The sequence below is a fragment of the Onychomys torridus genome, chromosome 1 (genome assembly GCF_903995425.1).
Source record: "Onychomys torridus chromosome 1, mOncTor1.1, whole genome shotgun sequence".
Lineage (NCBI taxonomy): Eukaryota > Metazoa > Chordata > Mammalia > Rodentia > Cricetidae > Onychomys > Onychomys torridus.
In genome coordinates this window covers 565,772-587,607 of record NC_050443.1, presented here as the reverse complement: position 1 = coordinate 587,607, position 21,836 = coordinate 565,772, and the positions used below count along the sequence as shown (strand labels likewise).

Here is a 21,836-nt window from a genome sequence, read left to right as displayed (position 1 = left end):
AAAGAAATTGAAGAAGATATAAAAAAAATGGAAAGATCTCCCATGCTCATGGATAGGTAGGAATAACATAGTAAAAAATGGCAATCTTACTAAAAGCAATCTACAGATTCAATGCAATCCCCATCAAAATCCCAACACAATTCTTCACAGACCTGGAAAGAACAATACTCAACTTCATATGGAAAAACAAAAAACCTAGGATAGCTAACACTATCCTATACAATAAAACAACCTCTGGAGTTATCACCATCCCTGACCTCAAGCTCTACTATAGAGCTATAGTAATCTTGGTATTGGCATAAAAACTGACATGTGGACCAATGGAATGGAATTGAAAACTCTTAAATTAATCTGCACACCTACAAACACCTGATTTTTGACAAAGAAGCCAAAACTGTACCATGGAAATAAGAAAGCATCTTCAACAAATGATGTCAACATGTAGAAGATTGCAAATAGATCCATAACTATCACCATGCACAAAACTCAAGTCCAAGTGGATCAAAGACCTCAACATAAATCCAGCTACACTGAAGTTGATAGAAGAGAAAGTAGAAAGTAGTCTAGAATGAATTGGCACACTAGACTACTTCCTAAATATAACATCAGTAGTACAGACACTGAGAGCAACAATTAATAAATGGGACCTCTTGAAACTGAGAAGCTTTTTCAGGGCAAAGGACATGATCAATAAGACAAAAATGGCATTCTACAGAATGGGAAAAGGTATTCACCAACTCCACATGAGACAAAGAGCTGAACTCCAAAATATATCAAGAATTCAAGAAACTAGACATCAAAATACTGAACAATCCAATTAAAAAATGGGCTATAGAGCCAAACAGAGAATTCTCAATAGAAGAATCACAAATGGCTGAAAGATATTTAAGGAACTGCTCAGCATCCTTAGTCATCAGGGAAATGCAAATCAAAACAACTCTGAGATACCATTGTACATCTTTCAGAATTGCTATGATCAAAAACACTGATGACAGCTTATGTTGGAGAGGATTTGGAGCAAGGGGAACCCTCCTCCACTGTTTTTGGAAGTGCAAACTTGTACAACCACTTTGGAAATCAGTATGGTAGTTTCTCAGAAATTTGGAGAATTTCAAATTTCAATCTTCCTCAAGACCCAGCTATACCACTCTTGGGCATACACCCTAGGAATACTCAACCATACCATAAGGACACATGCTCAGCTTTGTTCATAGTAGCATTATTTGTAGTAGCCAGAATCTGGAAGCAACCTAGATCACCCTCAATTGAAGAATGGATAAAAAAAAAATGTGGTACATATACACAATGGAGTACTACTTAGCAGTAAAAAACAATGACATCATGAGGTTTGCAGGCAAATGGATGGAACTAGAAAATATCACCCTGAGTGAGGTAACCAAGACCCAGAAGGACAAACATGCTATGTACTCACTCATAAGTGGATATTAGATGTAAAGCAAAGGATAACCATACTACAATCCACAGCTCCAGAGAAGCTAGCTAACAAGGAGGACCCTAGTAGGGATGCATGGATCACCCTACGAAGGAGAAATATATAGTATCTTCATGAACACACTGGGCATGAATGGGGTGGGCAGTGGAGGGTAGGGGATGGGAGATGAGAACCTAAGGGAATGGGAAGTTTGAGCTGGAACAGGGGCAGAGTGGGAGAGCAAGGAGAGAGATACCATGATAGATGGAGACATCATCGGAATAGGGAGAAACAGGGTGCTAGGTAATTTCCCAAGAATCCATAAGGATGACCCCACCTTAGACTACTAGCAATAGTGGAGGGGGTTCCTGAACTGACCTACTCTGATAATCAGATTGGTGTATACCCTAACTGTCATCATAGAGCCTTCATCCAGTAACTGATGGAATCAGATCCAGGGATTGGATCTCAGCCAAACACCAGGCTGAGCTTCAGGAGTCTGTTTAATGAGATAAAAGAGGGATTCTGTGAGCAAGGGGCATCAATGATGGGGAAATGTACAGAGACAACTAAACCAAACTAGTGGGAACTCATGAACTATGTACCAGTGGCTATAGAGCCCCCATGGGACTGGGCTAGGCCCTCTACATAGGCCAGACAGTTGTTTATACACAGCCTTGGTGTAGGAGGAAGGGCTTTGACCTGCCTCAACTGAATGTTCCAGTCTCTGCTGACTCCCTATGGGAGGCCTTGCCTTGGAGGTGGTGTGAATGGGGGATGGGTTGGAGGGGGAGTCAAAGGAGTGGGAGAAGGCAGAAGAGGGTGATCTGTGCTTGGTATGTAAAATGAATAGAAAATTTCTTAATAATAAAAAGAGAAAAAGAGGAAATGCAAACCAAACAATGCAAAAAAAAGAAAGAAAGAAAAGAAAAAGAATATATACCTAACAAGTCTCCCTTAGAGAAAACTAGTTTTCTGTTTACCACTGGGTTAGAGATGGAGGATTGTGATAGCCTTGTGATAGCTTCTGAATTAAAAATGGGGGCTTGTGTCCACTTCTCAGCTCGGCACAGGCACTGCATCTGTCTCGTATTGGTACAGGTCCTGTGCATGCTTCCAAGTTTATCTGAGCTCACATGTGCAGCAGTCCTGCTATGTTTAGATGACTTTGTTTCCTCAGTGTTGTGCATCTTCTCTGACTCTTACAATCTTTCCACCTCCTCTTCTGCTTCATTCCCTGAGCCACAGGGAATAGTTTCTATGATCACAACCCATTTAGGACTGACTGTGCTACTGTTGCAGGTAACTTCTCTGATGATGGCTGAGTAAAACATGTATCTATATACATAACAAAATGCCCTATGGAGTCACTTCATTTCTGTATTCCTACAGCAAAAACAGTATTATTTGACTTCTCCCTAAGTCTGTGGCCTATCTAGTCTCATGTTCTTGGCCACCTGAGCAGTGTTGGATTCCATCTCATTGAGTGAACTTTAAATCCAATCAGATATTGGTTGGTTATTCTCACAAGCTTTGTGCTGCTATTGTACCAGTGTATCTTGCAGTCAGGGAACCATTGACAATCAGAGCAATCTTAGCTAGGTTGTTATTTACCTTTCTCCTTTGGTAGTATGTAGAGAGCACTTTCCAGTAACTCAAATGCTATTCCATAGGAGTGAATACTCTAGGTTGGCACCAGCTCAACATCTCTGTGTTCAATATGTCATGTCGATGTTGTCTTCAGCATTAGGGCCTTACCTATATTTTGTGTAGAGCGAGCAATAGCCTTGGCAGTAGCCAGGGTGTTTGGGTATTTCCATAGTGCACATTTGGCCAACAATTCAATTAACCTATTCTCAGATCTGTAAGTTTCATTGTGTGTTGAGAAATGTCTAGTTGTGACTGTGTCATATTTGTATGTATGTATGTTTTCAGAAGCTTCTACTGTATTGTTTCCATATTATCAAAATGGCCCTCTGCTTCATTTCTTTAGGATGTTGTAGAACGCTGAGCCTCTCAATAACTTGAGCTCCAAGAGGGATTAATGTAGTTGCTTTGTTCCTGTGATAAATTATGTCCAAAAATTAGGATGAGATCTTCAAATATCCTGGTATTCAACTTGCAATCTGTTCAACTACAAGAAATAAATGTTTCTTGATCAAGCCACCCATTGCTAAGACACTGCTTATTTCAAGAACATCAGGTTATTCAACATGTCTAAAGAGCAGTTGACATTTCTTTAACAGTTCATTTTTATATGAGTGTTTGTGTAATATGTGTACTTATTACTTGGTGGGGGTGTGTATACACAAATGGATGCTAGACTAAAAACAACTTGATATGGGCATCATTATCATGCACATTATTTAATGCTATGTCTTTTTGAAGCTCATGGAATGGCAGTAATTCTCCTGCCTCTGTTGCTCATTTCACCAAAAGATTCACTGCAATGCCCTTCTACCCATTTGCAATCTGCAGATGTAAACCCACTTCTCACATTTGAATGCCAGAGTGTTACCTTCTGATCTATGTACTCATTCTCTTAATATTAGTCAGTAGGAAAGAAAATAACTTGCTCTCTGTAATGACCAAATTTCTACACACATGGGGGAATATTGTGGTAATTCTCATGAAAAATATAATAGTCATAAAGTTTTGTTTCATTGGGGTTGTACTTTGTAAATCATTCTTTGATTTGTGTGCCAAAGTTCATTCCCATACTTTCGATCCACTTTTAGTGATTCATGAATATGCAATGTTATTTTCTTTATGTTGGTAGGCTTTGTAGAAAAGGAGATGAATAACTTCTTAAGCTCATGAGACAACAAAGCAGGCCTGGCATCTGTGTGTACAGAATGAATGATTCAGAGGAACCCTGGCTGTTTAGTAACAATCTAAACCCATTAAAACTAACTATTAAGATAGTTATGATAGTAATTGATGCATAGTTATGGAAAGGCAATGATATTTGGAAGAAATACTAGAACAGGATAAATAAAATTATAAATGCAAGTCAGTTAAGAATATAAAATAGTAAATGTGTATCATACTTTTGTCTAACAGAATGAACACAGGGCTTGTGAGAGAGCTCACTAGGGAAAGGGTTTGCCATTCCAGCATGAGGACCTGAGTTTGATCCCTCATGTTTCACTCAGGGCACAGGAGTAAATACTTTCAGTTCCAGTTTTGGAGTTATGGGTAGGGTGGATCCCTAAATCTTGCTCTCATGTTTGTTTAGCCATCTTAGTAAACTCTCTGACAGTGTGAGACCATGCCTCCAGAATGTGGCTGGGTCCACTTAAATACAACTTAGGTTGACTGCTGTCACCCACATTCTGGAGCACACTTGTGTATGTACACTGGCACAAACATGTGCATCTACACCAATGCCACCTTTTAACAAAAATATCCACCCCACCACCAACGAAAGACAACCTTACAGCAAAAGCATGGAAATGGTAATCCAAGCAGAAAGGGCAAGAAACCAGCAGGATGAGCTGTTCTACTATCTGACCAAAGGGGTTTTCCACCAAATATACTCAGAAGTTACAAATGATGTTACCCATAGATCAGTAGGACAAATTAAAGCATAAAGTGCCATCCACATACATAGAATATTGTGCTTCATCATGGCATTGCAAGAATAGCTGGGCAGCAGTGACACAGCCATTAATCCCAGCACTAGGGAGACAGAGCCAGGTAGATCTCTGTAAGTTCTAGGCCAGCCTGGTCTGCAGAGTGAGATCCAGGACAGGCATAACAACTACAGAGAGAAACCATGTCTCAAAGGACAAAGAAGAAGAAGAAGAAGAAGAAGAAGAAGAAGAAGAAGAAGAAGAAGAAGAAGAAGAAGAAGAAGAAGAAGAAGAAGAAAAAGAAGAAGAAGAAGAAGAAGAAGAACAAGAACAAGAACAAGAACAAGAACAAGAAGAACAAGAAGAAGAAGAGGAGGAGGAGGAGGAGGAGGAGGAGGAGGAGGAGGAGGAGGAGGAGGAGGAGGAGGAGAGCAAGAAATGTCAACTATGACAACTGGACCAAGCACTTTCTTCCATGTGATGGTGGGGCAACTAGACCATAACAGACTTAAAGTTGAAATTTATCCCTAGTTTCTCATCCCATGGTAAAAATCAACTCAAAACTTATCAAAAACATGAACATAAATATGTGAGACACATCTAGACATCTTTTGTTCACTTTTGTGGAATTAAAAGTCACAGGAAACGAAATAAGATTTGACAATGGTTTTCCAGTAATCTCAAAAAGATCTTTGGAGTTGAGTTGGAAGGTACCGAGACAAGAGAACACCTGCAGAAAAGGAAGTGCTTTGCAAACTCTTCCTCAGTCAAAGAATCACATCAGAGTACATAACACAGTTAAAAGCCACAGTAACAAGAATCCCCAAATAGTTTAATTGAAGAGATGTTATGTGAAGGAACACTTATCAAAGTAGAAACTCAATTGTTGAACCAGTTTTTGATCCCACCAGCAGTGAATAAGTTTCTCCTTTCCCCAAATCCATGGTCCTGTTTCCTCCTTTATTTTTAGGAATGTGCATAGCAACTTTTAGCATTATGAAAGCCATCCAGCAATGCTGCAGCATCCTGTTCCTCTCCAGTTTGATTTTTCTATATTTATTGACTCAAGCATGTTTTCTTCAGAAATGGGGCTTTACCATTAAGTTCTTGACAGTAAACAAGAGCAATGGTAATACCCTGTAATAGTTGGGTCTTATGCTGAGGTCCCTGATATCTGAAATTTGAGTTTGCATAGGTGGAAATACAGGAATAAATTTTCCTTATTCTACTCAGTAGCGATTCAGTATGGCTGGAACCTTAAAAAAATCCATATTTTGACCAATAGTATTATTTTCTCTTTGACAAAAATCAGGTGACTGTATGAGTGTAGGTTTATATGTTTTTATGTATTCTCAATTTTATTCCATTGGCCAATGAGTCAGTTTTTATGCCATACTGTAGATGTAACCATCTTGTTAAATAAGAAACACAGATCCAATTGCAGAGTTAAAAGCCATGAGGTCAGAGCAAGAGCTGAAAACCTTTCCCTTCACTGCTTCTGATGTCTTTCCTCTCAGCTAGAGAGCTACTTCTGTGTGTGTGTGTTTTTTATAGACTTTCTATTCTGCTTTCTCATTAGTTTTAAACCCAGCCACATGACCTCCTTGTAACTGCCTGTCTGTACAGACCTCCAGGTCTTCTATGGTTGGTATTGAGATTAAAGGCGTGTGTCGCCATGCTGGCTGTATCCTTGAACACTCAGAGATCCACCTAGCCTAGCCTCCCAAGTGCTGGGATTAAAGGCGTGCACCACCGCCACCCAGCTTCTGCTATGGCTTGCTCTGACCCCAAGGCAACTTTATTAATATACAAATAAAATCACATTTTACAAATAAAGTATCACCACACCATACTCACTCTGTTTTTATTGGAATAGCTCTAAAATATAACATGAAATCTGGGATTATGACTCCTTCTGCAGTGTTGTTGGTCAGGATTGTTTTTTATCTATATTTATTCTTTTGTGCTTCCACAGGAAAATTAAAATTATTCTTCCATTTCTGTGGTAACTGACACTGGAAATTTTGATGAGGGTTTCCTTGAATCTGGAGATTGGTTTGGGTAGGACGGGCATTTTCACAATAATTAGTGTTACCAATCAATGAGCTTAGTAGATCTTTCATCATCCGGTATTGTAACAGGGCCCCAGACCTTAAAAGAACTGACTCCATAATAGAAGTGCCATTCAGACTGTAAATCTCAGCATGTAAACAGCACCACCTACCAAAACTAAAACAAAGACCTAATACATCAAATCCATATAGTTCTGAGAAAGTCTCAAAATGTACTAACCTTGCACTTGTGCTCCTGTAGTTCTGCTTCTGACTAACTGTTCTTGTTAACTGAAGTGCATCAATCAAAAACATGGTTTTTGTGCTTAAAAGCTCACCAGGAGAAGGCTTGGTGTGAGATTACACTGTAATCTGAAACACCTGGTGCAGTCCTGTCCAGCTAATAAAGACTTCATTTGGCTTATATCCTAGTCCAAGAAGTCTTTTGTAGTGAATACCACACAACAGTATCTTTTTTAAATCTTTCATTGCATCTATCTTTCACCACCTTGGCTACACTTATCCACAGATACTTTATTTGGACAGTTATTCTGAGAGAGATTGGTTTCTTGATTTCTTTCTCAGTATGTTTAGCATTTGTCTATCAGATTTTCTGTGAGGCTTTTGTATCCTGCTGTGCTGGTGAATGTCTGTATCAGCTGTCTAGATTTCTGAGACAGTCTTCAGGATCTTTCCTTGTATTTCACTACATCATTATCTCTCTTGGACATCCTTGTCTTTTTCAGAAGTTTATTGAAACATATTCAGTTATCTTGTATTTCTGTTGATGATGGCTGTGGATTTATTACATGTTCCTTTTATAATGCTAAGGTACATTCTCTGTGTCCCTATCTTCTCCTAGACTTCTATCATGAAATGCTGTTGGATTTTATCAGAGGCCTTTAATCCATTTAATCAACTGATCAATTTTTCCTGTACTTTAGTCTGTTCAAATGGTGGATTACAATAGTTAATTTAAGCATGTTCAACCAGCCTAACATGTCTTGAATGAGACAACAAGATTATGCCTTATAACCATTTTGGTGTGTTCTGGAATTTAGTTTTCAAGCTTTTTATTTGTGTCTACATTCATTCAACATTAACCTATAATTTTTCCCTTTTTTGGTAGGGTCTTTATGTGTTTTTGAAATCAGAGTAATACTGCCTTCATAAAGTGTATGTTCTTTCTTCTCCTTTTTTGATATATTAGTGTAAGATCTTCTTTGAAAGCTTTGTACAATTTTGCACTGACCCCATCTGATCTTGAGGTTTCTTTTCACTTAGAAGATTTTTAATTAATGTTTTGATCTCACTAGATGTTATGGGTCTATTTAACTTAATAATGTCATCTTGATTTAAATTGTTGGTAGAAAATATATATATCTGGAAATTTATCCATTTCTTTAAACTTATCTAATTCAGAAGAACATATATGTTTTTAAATATCTCTTTACAATTCTCGAAACATCCTCAGTGTCTGTTATAATGTCTCCCCTTCCATCTCTAATTTTATTAATTGTGATTCTTATTATTATATATAAAATAATATTATAGTTATTATTATAAAATTTATCAATTTTGATGGTTTATGTTTTTTCTAATTGGCTCAAGTTTCGTCAGTCTTTTATCTCTAGTTTCATTCATTCTTTGTATTGATTTTCCCATTTGTAGGTCATTAATTTCTGCCCTGATTTTGATGATCTCTTCCCACTTGCCTTTATGAGTTATTATTTGTTCTTGTATTTTCAAGGCTTTCATGTGTCTCATCAAGCTATTAATTTTGTGATTTCTCAAACTTTCTGATGTGGGTTCAAGTGCCATAAAACTTTCCTCTTATGACCATTTTCAATTTTCCCATATGTTTTGGTATGCTGTGATTTAATTTTTGCTCAACTCTTAGAATTTTACAAGTTCCTTTTTTATTTTTTCCTTCAATTGAGTTTGATTCAGTTTTGTGTAACTTAGCTTCCATAAATTTATTTTTTTCACTCTTTTCTTCTGTTGTTTCTATCTTGATCTAGTCCATGGAGGATTGATAGAATACAAGATGTGGCCAGGTGGTGGTGGTGCATGCCTTTAATCCCAACACTTGGGAGACAGAATTCAAGGCCAGCCTGGTCTACAGAGGAAGATCCAGAAAAGGCACAAAGCTACACAGAGAAACCCTGTCTCAAAAAACCAAAAAAAAAAAAAAATACAGGATGTGATTTTATTTTTTCTGTATTTCAGAGACTTGCTTTTATCTTATTATGTGGTCTATTTTGCAAAAAGTCCTATGAACTGCAAGGAAGAATGTCTATTCTTTAGCTTTTGGTTGCAATGTTTTACAGGCATATATTGCATCTATTTGATTTTGCAGAACTCCAAATATAGAGGACCAAAAAAAAAAGCTTTAAAATGTTATAAAATAGTAGTGACAGTTAGTATACAGAGCCACAAAAGGATACAGAAAGCTGCAAATGAGAAAGATGAAGTCACATTCAAAGAGAGACCCATCAGAACAGCAGCAGATTCTCTCAGTAGAGACTAGAAAGCCAGAAGTAATGAAACAGCACCAATGCTCCACCAGACTAATATAAACAGCAAAACTGTCAGCCATAATAAAAGGGAAAGGTAAATTTTTCATGATAAAAGAGGTTGAAGGAAATTATCACCACTAAACCAGTTCTGCAAAGGAAATGAGAAGGAATAGTTAGGTCTGAAGAAAAGGCTAAATATGTCCAAGATGGCAGGGAACAATGAACAACTCCAGAACACTGAATAATACACATCTAATAGAACAATTAAAAACAACAACAACAACAAATGACAGGAAGTAAGACATACCATCCAATATAACTCTTAATATTTATGATCTCATGGACAGCACAAATAGATTGAACCAGAAAACAATACCCAGGTTTTTTCTGTCTCCAAGAAGCACAATTCACAACCTCAAATTAGAATTAAAGGATGGAAAGAGGATCCCAAGTAAATGCAACTAAAAACTTAGCATGCATAACTCTCTTAAGATGTAACAACTAAGGCATCAAGCAAAACCTATTCAGAAGAAATAGCGAAGCATACTTTCTATTAAATAAAGGAAAAAATCCAACAATAGGGCATTACAATTCTAATCTTGTACACATTAAACATAGGAGTCCCCATCTTCCTTAATGAAACAGTATTAAATTCAAAGGCACAGATCAACCCTAAAACAGAGATGGTTAAGTGACTCCAATTCCCCATTTTCAGCAACAGACAAGTAACATGCAACAAAAAACCCAAATAGAGAAAATCTGAAGTCAAAGAACATCATAAGTCAACTCCATCTTTATATTGAACTCACCTAGTGTGTTTCTAAACCTTTAGATAGCTGATGTGTTTACATATAACAGCCTTCAATAACACACCCACATGAAACAATACTTTCAAAATACCCTCAAAATATGGCATTCTGGCCCAGAAACTTTATTTTATACAAATCAATGGGCTTTGATGCTCAAAATCTTGAGAAGACAATTTCAACACAAAACATATTAGTTTAAAAGCTTTAAAAACTACAGAGCTCAGGTGATGTAATTAAGGACTAATTTGTGTTTCTATGCATTATGTACACATCAATGCAAACAAATGGGAGAATGTTTCTCTGTTTCACTATGAGCACACAGATGTGGAGCTTGACATTTTGTTCTCCTGGAAACCAAGATACAAATACACTGTGGGCAACTACACAGGATTTTATATCCTCCCCCAAAATTATTAAATACAATTTTTTATTAAAAGGTATTCCCAAACTGTGTTGTTTTATTAGATCTACTTAAAAGTATTTCTTGTACTTAAGAGCATTAAGAAAGATTTTTCTAAAAGAATGCTATTGTTAAATATATAAATATGTCTTTGGGTTTTCTTAAACTCTCTATATAGACCAACCCTGCCTTGAAAACCTGTCTGTGCCAAAAAAAAAAATGCTCAGGTTATAGGTGTGCACCACCACAATATCCAGCAACATACTTGGTTGGGATAGCACATGGTTCATGGTTTGCCAGAAAATGTATAATTATTATGATTAAAGTTGAAAGAAGGACATATTAAACTCCATAATTTAATCATTGTACATTTTTACATATGATGAATTATCATCCTCTACCCCATAAATAGATATTGACGTCATGATGATAAATATATTCAAAAGTTACTTAAATTTTTATGAGCTTGTATAATATAACTGAGAACATGGCAATTCAAAGCTTAAAGAAATAAGTGCAAATAATTGAGGATTACATAGAAAGGATGTGCCATTACTGAAAAATATAATTTTGATAACTGATGAATAATAATATTTTAAGAAGTGTGACAATGGTGTCAGAATTCACAGACTGGTCAGAAGGAAGAGTAGGAAAGGATCAATATCCTGTGTGGATTGGTAAGTGCTTCTGGCACACATCATTTCTATTCTATAGCAAAAGAGATTCAATAAATATTCATTATTCTGAATAAAAAGAACGAAGGTTAACTCAGTGTACAAACTGATATTCACCTAATCTTTTTATTTTCAGAGAAAACCCAATGGTTAAGAGTTTGAATTATTATGGAAGGAAAATGCTGTAATATAGATAACATGCTTTTCCCCCTGTTATTTTAGATTAGAGATTCATAACCAAAGATGAACAAGAATAAAAGATAGCCGGAACTAACATCTGGACCAGAGGTGAGTGCCTGGGGTTATAGTCAGAAAGGCAACCGCCTCTGGGTCCCACCCCTGGGCACCCGCCATCCCGGGAGGACCTGCCCAACTTGGCCCCAGTTTCCAGCCAATCGGCAGGCCCTGCAGGAAGGCTCCTGTTTCCCAAGACTGCAGGCAGACTCTGCAGTCTCCACACCCTGCCTCCACACCCATTTGCCGGAGACCCAGCCACATCCTGAAACTCAGAGTCAAGCCCCCAGCTCCCATCTGCCCTGGAACTCCCATCTGGACCAGAGAGACCCTCCAGTGGACAATACAACCTCAACGCCTTGCCCCCACACCCATCTGCCAGAGACCCCAGCCACTTCCAGAGACTTAGAGACCAGCATCCAGCATTCCATCCTGGCCCAGGACTCCCATCTGGACAAGATAAGGAGATCCCAAGGACTTCCTGAGACTCAGAGTCCAGCCCCCCAGCTATTATCCGGCCAGCACTCTCATCTGGACAAGAGCTCCCATCTGGCACAGAGCTTCCATCTGGACCAGAGAGAGGCTCCCTAAATCTGTCAGCTCTGTCTGGACCAAGTACACTGATAAGACCAAGAACGAACCCACAAGGAGATAGGCAGATGCCAAGGCAGAAGTACATACAACAAAATAAAGAGCAATACAGCATCACCAGAACCTAGCCCTTCTCCAACAGCTAGACCTGAACATCACAGAATGGAAGAAGAAGAAGGAAACAACCTTATAAGTAACACCATGAAGAGGCTAGAACCTTACATAGAAGAAATCAAAAATAAAGTGGAGAAACAAAAAAAAAACATGGGAAGAACATTATAAAAAACTAGAGGAAAGGACAATTAAAGCAGAAGAAAACAATAAGTCCCTGAAAGAATATGAAAAAGCAACAAAAAAGACGAGGGAAACAGTCCAAGACCTGAAGAGGGAAACAGAAAAAAAATGAAGAAGACACTAGCAGAAAGAATGCTGGAAATAGAAAATCTGAGTAAACAAACAGGAACTTCACATGCAAGTATAACCAACAGAATGCAAGAGATGGAAGAGAGGACCTCTGGTGTTGAAGATATGGTAGAAGAAGTAGATTCATCAGTCAAAGAAAACACTAAAACCAACAAAGTCATGACCCAAAATGTCCAAGAAATTTTGGACACCATGAAAAGACCAAACCTACAAATAATAGGGATAGAGGAAGGAGAAGAACACCAACTCAAAGGCACAGAAAATATATTTAACAAGATCATAGAAGAAAACTTTCCCACCTTAAAGAAGGAAATGCCTATGAAGATACAAGAAGCCTATAGAACACCAAACACACTAGACCTCCCAAAAAAGTCCCCTCGCCACATAATAATTAAACAACTAAACGTGCAGAATAAAGAAAGAATATTAAGGGCAGCAAAGCAAAAAGGCCAAGTGACTTATAAAGGCAAACCCATCAGAATAACACCCGATTTCTCAATGGAGACTTTGATAGCCAGAAGGACCTGGACAGATATAATGCAGACACTAAGAGACCATGGATGCCAGCCTAGACTAATATACCCAGCAAAACTTTCAATCATCATAGGTGGAGTGAACAAGACCTTCCAAGACAAAACCAGATTTAAACAATACTTATCCACAAACCCAGCCCTACAGAAAGAACTAGAAGGAAAATTCCAACCTAAGGAAGGCAGATACACCCATGAAAACATGGGCAATAGATACCACCACAGCAGTAAAACCCAAAGAAGAGAAGTACACATACACTACCACCAAAAAACAAAAACAATAACAGGAACTAGCAATCACTGGTCATTAATATCCCTTAAAGGACTTAATTCACCTATAAAATACAAAGACTAACAGAATGGATATGAAAACAGGACCCATCTTTCTGCTGCATACAAGAAATACACCTCTAATTCAAAGACAGACACCTCCTAAGAATAAAAGCCTGGGAAAAGACTTTCCAATCAAATGGTCTTAAGAAGCAAGCTGGTGTAGCCATCTTAATATCCAACAAAATAGACTTCAAACTAAAAATCAGTCAAAAGAGATGATGAAGGACATTACATACTCATTGCAGGAAAGATCCACCAAGATGAAGTCTCAATTCTGAACATTTTTCCCCAAACACAAGGGCACACACATATGTAAAAGAAACATTATTAAAGCTCAAATCACATATAAAACCACACACATTAAAAGTGGGAGACTTCAACACTCCACTTTGACCTCTGGACAGATCGGCCAAATTGAAATGTAACAGAGACATAATGGACTTAACTGATGTTATGGCTCAAATGGACTTAATCAATATCTACAGAACATTCCACCCCCCCAAAAAAAGAATATACCTTCTTCTCAGCACCCCATGGAACCTTCTCTAAAATCGACCACATACTTGGCCACAAAGCAAATCTCAACAGATACAAAACAATTGGAATAACCTCCTGTGTTCTATTGGACCACCATGGTTTAAAGTTAGATTTCAACAACACAAAAAACTACAGAAAACCTAAAATCTCATGGAAACTGAATAATGCTCAACTGAATCACCAATGAGTTCAGGAAGAAATAAAGAAAGAAATTAAAGACTTCCTAGAGATCAATGAAAATGAATACACCACATACCCACACTTATGGGATACTATGAAAGCAGTGCTAAGAGGGAAATTCATAGCACTGAATGTCCACATAAAGAAGCTGGAGAAATCTCACGCTAGTGACTTGACAGCACAACTGAAAGCCCTTGAACAGGAAAAAGCAAAGTCTCCCAGGAGGAACAGATGACAGGAAATTATTAAATTGAGAGCTGAAATCAATAAAATAGAAATAAAGAGAACAATACAAAGGATTAATGAAACAAAGAGTTGGTTCTTTGAGAAGATCAACAAGATAGACAAGCCCTTGTCCAAACTAACCAAAAGACAGAGAGAAAGCATCCAAATTAACAAAATCAGAAATGAAAAGGGGGACATAACAACAGACAATGAGGAAATCCAGAGAATCATCAGGTCATACTTCAAAAACCTCTACTCCACAAAACTGGAAAATCTAAAAGAAATGGATAATTTTCTGGATAGGTACCACATACCTAAGTTAAATCAAGACCAGATAAACCATTTAAATAGACCAATAACTCCTAAAGAAATAGAAACAGTCATCAAAAGTCTTCCAACCAAAAAAAAAAGCCCAGGGACAGATGGTTTTGGTGCAGAATTCTACCAGATCTTCAAAGAAGACTTAATACCAATACTCTTTAAATTTTTCCACACAATAGAAGCAGAAGGTATATTACCAAACTCCTTCTATGAGGCTACAATTACCCTGATTCCTAAACCAAACAAAGATGCAACAAAGAAAGAAAACAACAGACCAATCACCCTCATGAACATTGATGCAAAAATACTCAATAAAATTCTGGCAAACAGACTCCAAGAACACATCAAAACAATTATCCACCATGATCAAGTAGGCTTCATCCCAGGGATGCAAGGGTGGTTCAACCTACAAAAGTCCGTCAATGTAATACACCATATAAACAAACTTAAAGAAAAAAAAAAAACACATGACCATCTCACTAGATGCAGAAAAGGCATTTGACAAAATCCAACACCTTGGAGCGATCAGGAATACAGGGAATATACCTAAACATAATAAAGACAATCTACAGCAAGCCAACAGCCAACATCAAATTAAATGGAGAGAAACTCAAAGCAATACCACTAAAATCAGGAACAAGGCAAGGCTGTCCCCTCTCCCCATACTTATTTAATATAGTACTTGAAGTTCTAGCCAGAGCTATAAGACTACATAAGGAGATTAAGGGGATACAAATTGGAAAGGAAGAAGTCAAGCTCTCCCTATTTGCAGATGACATGATAGTATACATGAGTGACCCCCAAAATTCAACCAAGGAACTGATACAGCTAATAAACACCTTCAGCAACATAGCAGTATACAAGATCAACTCAAAAAAATCAGTAGCCCTCCTATATACAATAGACAAACAGGCTGAGAAGGAAACCAGAGATACATTACCCTTTACAATAGCCACAAATGATATAAAATACCTTGTGGTTACTCTAACTAAGCATGTAAAGAACCTATATGACAAGAACTTTAAGTCCCTGAAAAAAGAAATTGAAGAAGATGTCAGAAAATGGAAAGATCTCCCATGCTCATGGATAGGCAAGATTAACATAGTAAAAATGGCGATCTTACCAAAAGCAATCTACAGATTCAACACAATTCCCATCAAATTACCAACACAATTCTTCACAGATCTGGAAATAATAATACTCAACTTCATATGGAAAAACAAAAAACCCAGGATAGCCAAAAGAATCCTGTACAATAAAACAACCTCTGGACGCATCACAATCCCCAACCTCAAGCTCTACTATAGAGCTATCATAATAAAAACAGCATGATACTGGCATAAAAACCAACATGTGGAACAATGGAATCGAATTGAAGACTCTGACATTAACCCGCACACCTATGAACATATAATTTTTGACAAAGAAGCCAAAAATGTACAATGGAAAAAAGAAAGCATCTTCAAAAATGGTGTTGGCATAACTGGATGTCAATGTGTAGAAGGCTGCAAATAGATCCATATCTGTCACCGTGCACAAAACTTAAGTCCAAGTGGATCAAAGACCTCAACATAAATCCAGTTACTCTGAGCCTGATAGAAGAGAAAGTAGGAAGTAGTCTTGAACGCATTGGTACCAGAGATCACTTTCTAAATATAACACCAGTAGCACAGACACTGAGAGAAACAATCAATCAATGGGACCTGTTGAAACTGAAAAGCTTTTGTAGAGCAAAGGACACAGTCAACAAGACAAAGCAACAGCCTACAGAATGGGAAAAGGTCTTCACCAACCCCACATCTGACAGAGGGCTGATATCCAGAATATATAAAGAACTCAAGAAATTAGATATCAAAATGCCCAACAGTCCAATTAAGAAATGGGCTATAGAACTAAACAGAGAATTCTCCACAAAGGAAGTTCAAATGGCTGAAAGACATTTAAGGAATTGCTCAACATCCCTAATTATCTGGGAAATGCAAATCAAAATGACCTTACACCTGTCAGAATGGCTAAGATAAAAAACACAGAAGACAGCTTATGCTGGAGAGGATGTGGAGCAATGGGAACTCTCCTGTATTGCTGGTAGGATTGCAAGCTTGTACAGCCACTTTGGAAATCAATATGGTGCTTCCTTAAAAAATTGGAAACCCATCTCCCCCAAGGCCCAGCTGTAGCACTCTTGGGCATATACCCAAGGAATGCTCAATCATACCACAAGGGCATTTGCTCAGCTATGTTCATATCAGCATTGTTTGTAATAGCCAGAACCTGGAAACAACCTAGATGCCCATCAACTGAAGAATGGATAAAGAAAATATGGTACATATACACAATGGAGTATTACTCAGCAGAGAGAAACAATGACATCATGAGGTTTGCAGGCAAATGGATGGATCTAGAAAAAAATTATCCTGAGTGAGGTAACCTAGACTCAGAAGGACAAACATGGTATGTACTCACTCATAGGAGGATACTAGATGTAAAACAAAGATGACTAGACTGCTACACAACTCCAGGGAGGCTACCTAGAAAATGGGACCCTAGGAAAGACACAGGGATCACACAATGACAGAGAAATGGATGAGATCTACATGGACAACCTGGACGACAGTGGGAGTAATGAAGGGCAAGGTTTGAGGGAAGGGAGGCTTGGGGGAGCAGGAGATCCCTGCTGGATCAGGAACAGAAAGGGAGAACAAGGAATGGCAGACCATGATGGATGAAGACCACATGAGAACAGGAGTGGGCAGAGTGCTGGAGAGGTCCCCTGAGGTCCACAGTGATGCATCCTCTGTAGATTCCTGGCAGTGGTTGAAAGAAACCCTGATCTGACCTAGTATGGTAATCAGATGGCCAAACACCCTGATGGTGGGGCTGGAACTCTTATCAAGTGACTGATGGAAGTGGATGCAGGGATCCTCGGCCTGGCCCCAGGTGGAGCTCTGGGTGTCCAGTTGTCGAGAAGGAGGAGGGTCTGTGGGAGAGTGAATTGTTGAGCCCAGGATTGGAAAAAGCACGGGGCAAATGGCCAGACGAATGGAAGCACATGGATTGTGAACCAAAGCCTGTGGAGCTCCCAGCTGGATCAGGCCTTCTGGATAAATGAGACAATGGAGAGGCTTGGACTGTTTGGGAGGCATCCAGGCTATGGGACTGTCCTTGGTGCATGAGCTGGCTGTTTGGAACCTTGGGCTTACATAGGGACACATGCTCTGTGTGGAAGGAGGGGACTGGACCTGCCTATACTGAATCCACCAGGTTTAAATGAATCCCCAGGGGAGTCTTGGCCCTGGAGGGGATGGGAATTGAGGGGAGGGGATGGGGGGAAGGTGGGGGTTTGAGCAGAAGGGGGGAGGACAGGGGTACCCATGGCTGACGTGTTCAATTTAAACACAAATATAATTTTAAAAAAAGAGTGAAAAAAAAGGATAAAGATAAGCAATTTGGCGAATACCCTGTCATCAAGAGCCTTTATCCAGTAACTGATGGAAGCAGATGCAGAGATCCAGAGCCAAACATCTTGCTTGGCTCCAAAAGTCCTTTTGAAGAGAGAAGAAGGATTCTATGAGCAAGGGGCATCAAGATCATGATAGGGAAACCTGCAGAGACAACCAAACCAAACTAGTGGGAACTCATGAGCTTTAGACCAACAGCTGTGGAGCCTACTTAGTTCTCTGCATAAGTCAGACAGTTGTTTAACTTGATCTGCTTAAGGGGTCCCTTGGCAATAGGATCAGGATCCATCCCTGGCACATGAGCTGGCTTTTGGGGGCATATTACCTATGGTGGGACACCTTGTACAGCCTTGATGTAGGGGAAGGGTCTTGGACTTGGCTCTACTGCATACACCAGGCTCTGCTGACTCCCTATGGGAAGTTGTAGGAGGGAATGGGGGTTAGGTAGGGAGATGAAAGGCTGAAGAGGCAGGAGGAAGGAAAAGAGAGGAATCTGTGGTTGGTATGTAAAATGAATTAAAAATTCCTTAATAAAGAAAGATAAATAGACTTTTACAATTAAAAGTTTTTTACACCTACAGAATGAAATATTATAAATATTTAAAATAAATCTTACATTCTAAAATATTTTCAAATAATCTGTAACTAGATATTTATGTCCTTCAATTTGAAAAAGACTGAAAAATGGTGAATATCCACAGTAAATTAGAAAAAAATCTTAAAATCTGACTTTTTATATTCATCTAATTCATGAGCTATTTCAATTTATTAATATACAAATGCACACAAACTGATAGACTGCAGCTTGGACATACTAAGTCAGCCATATTTCTAAGATAGTGTTAAGGAAAGCACACTCATACACAGTGAGAGAAACTGTCTTTACTACTTTGCAGGGAAATTAACCACCATGCATAAAAGAGTCTATAATGTGCATCAACATGTGCTTATGTAGATCAGATGGTAGATATGATTTGTACCTATTAGACATTATTCTGTACCTATCAAATATTTATTTACCATCTTTAAACAAGAAAGTAAAATCCAGTTAGATAATTAGTCCACACAAAGACTAGTGAAATAGAAAATAATGATAGCCCCACAACTCATGATCTCTTGTAGTTACGACAATGAAGATAAATATACTTACAGTGCTACCATTAGAACACGAGGAAATTTAACTGGAGAAGGACAGAACAATGCACTTTTCTAATTACATACATACTTTCCCACACCTGTGTAAGAAGTTCATCAAAAGCATGAAAGCAGCTGTGATCCTTGCAGTGTATATAGTTGCCTGTGCCTCACTCTCTATGAAAAGTATAATTTGAAAATGTGTTGTCTAAATCAAACATGGTGATTTCTATTGCTTGTATAATTGCAAGTTTATTTTAGTTTTATTTTTTTTACATCATAAGATATTAAATCAAACTTATACAACACTCTCTTCATTTATATATCAGACAACCAGCCACAAAGAACTCACGTTATTACAGTCCCTTTGCAGACATGGGGTTGCTGCTGTATAAGCTGAAGAGGGACTTACGCTGATGTAGAGTGGTGGCTGAGCTGCTGATATTGGAGAGCAGAGAAGAAGAGGAGGAACAGGGAAGAACAGGGACATCATCTGCTATAAAGCAGATACATCTCCTTCTTGTAAACAAGGTCAAATGTCTGGTAGACCATAGAGCTTCTTAACCTTACTTGAAGTAAGCAATCATCCCTGGAGCCAGTAGACTCTTCCACAGAATATTTTATCTAGATGCCAATTTTTAAATTTTCCCCGCTGCCTTCATTGCATCAATTTCAGAATTAACATATTACAATAGCCTTCATGTAAAGTGACATTCCATGTCATTTTTCATCTTCCACTGCTTACTTGATTACTTTCTCCACAGCCACAGGTCAGCAGACACAGTATGGCCATCCTGGCAATTATCCGTCCTTAGTCTTATGTTTATTTTAGGTGATTTTCCACCCATTGCCTCCAACCTAACTCTTGAATATGTATTTCCATATTCCCTTTGTGAGTTCAGACTTGAGAGCAAGCTGCACTTCTCATTTTCATATACTTATTGTGTGGTTATCCATAGCTATGTGCATGTCAGTCTGGGATAAAACACACCTGACTTCTTTTAAACCCTAACACACATGATTATTTCTCTCTAGCAGATATGATACTCAATTAGACTTGTCTGACACTATGTCTTAGTCTTGTATCTATGAGAGTAAGTAGAAGCAGTCTTCAGAGGCCACATCACAATTAAGGGGCACACAGAAACACATTCATAACAATGAACATGTACACACTGTATTTTCATGGAGCAAACAGGTAAGCATCCAAGTTATCAGATAATACAAATATTAGAGGTCAGATAAAAGAATCTGAGACAGATGAAGGCATTTCTAAAGCAGAAAGTTGGTCCTAATGTCTAATTCTGACATCCCTGCTCCCAAATCTTGATCAGCAAACATAGATAACATTTGTCCCTCATACATAACAAAACCTCTGGTCACTGACTTCAATGGCATTCATTTCTTCTCACAGGAGCACAGCTAGACTTCTAGAATCCCACTAAATACTGACTGTATCATCCTTCTATTATCTAACCCATCTACAGTAGAGCTAATATTGAAAACATCTAAATCCTGAGGCTTGGCTGAGAATACAGGGGATATTCCCGGTGCCTACTGTAGAAAAGAAAAAGAATAAAACCCAAATTGCCATTTATACCTTAAAAGCACAAGATGAGTCACTAAGAAGACAGCACCACAGAAGAGATCTAGGGATGGAAGAGAGGAATAATGATATTGAACTCTGTACTTCCCCCAGGGCATATGAATGCCAAATTTAGATAATGAATAAATTGAAAAAAAGACGTACTCAACCATAAAATCTCTGTTAAATTTAGTCAGCCGCCAATCAATTGTTTTGTTGAGTGGATAGATAGCATATGCAGGAAAAAACCCAGTAATCACCACATTTCCTTTACCAGTTAAACGGTAATTCCTTCTGACTAAGCACTCACTGCTGCTGTAGGAGCACACAAGAATAGGAATCTGCAGAAAGCAAGAGATAAAAATCCAAGAGAACAGCATATTAACAAAAAGTATCTGGCCACCCATGAGCATTATAGCATGAACTCCAAGCATCCAGGGTGGATGTGCATAGCTCATATTTTTGTGCATGTTTGTTTATAATTTTATTGGTAACTGGAGCTATCCTTTGAATCATCCCAAGTTCTTCCTGACAAGACTCTTTACTTCCCTGTGGAATTATCCAATAATTTCTTCCCTCAGGCTTTGAATCTGAGGCCCCACATTAACAATCACAAGACAGATGAAAAATATTTTCTATGATCTTCTCCAGCCACAGGCAGTATGACTTCATCCAAGATCATAGAGCCAACCAGTCTCAAGTCATGAAATTCTCTTAGTGGATTTGGCTGCTAATGTGAACCAAGAAACTTCTTTTGAGAAAGCCATTTATGATGATACAAACGTGTTAAACCAGATGGTGCAAAAGTAGATGAAAGGGAAAAGG

General features: G+C 38.3%; 1 protein-coding gene across 1 annotated transcript in view; it reads right to left on the bottom strand.

The window, feature by feature from the left end:
* LOC118569090 (vomeronasal type-2 receptor 116-like) overlaps positions 1-21,391 on the bottom strand; it is a 39,113-nt gene extending 17,722 nt beyond the window's left edge. The window contains exon 1 of the mRNA XM_036166813.1: positions 21,177-21,391. Coding sequence (XP_036022706.1) covers positions 21,177-21,391 — 215 coding nt within the window. The remainder of the gene's footprint in view (positions 1-21,176) is intronic.
* Positions 21,392-21,836: the final 445 nt, after the last annotated feature.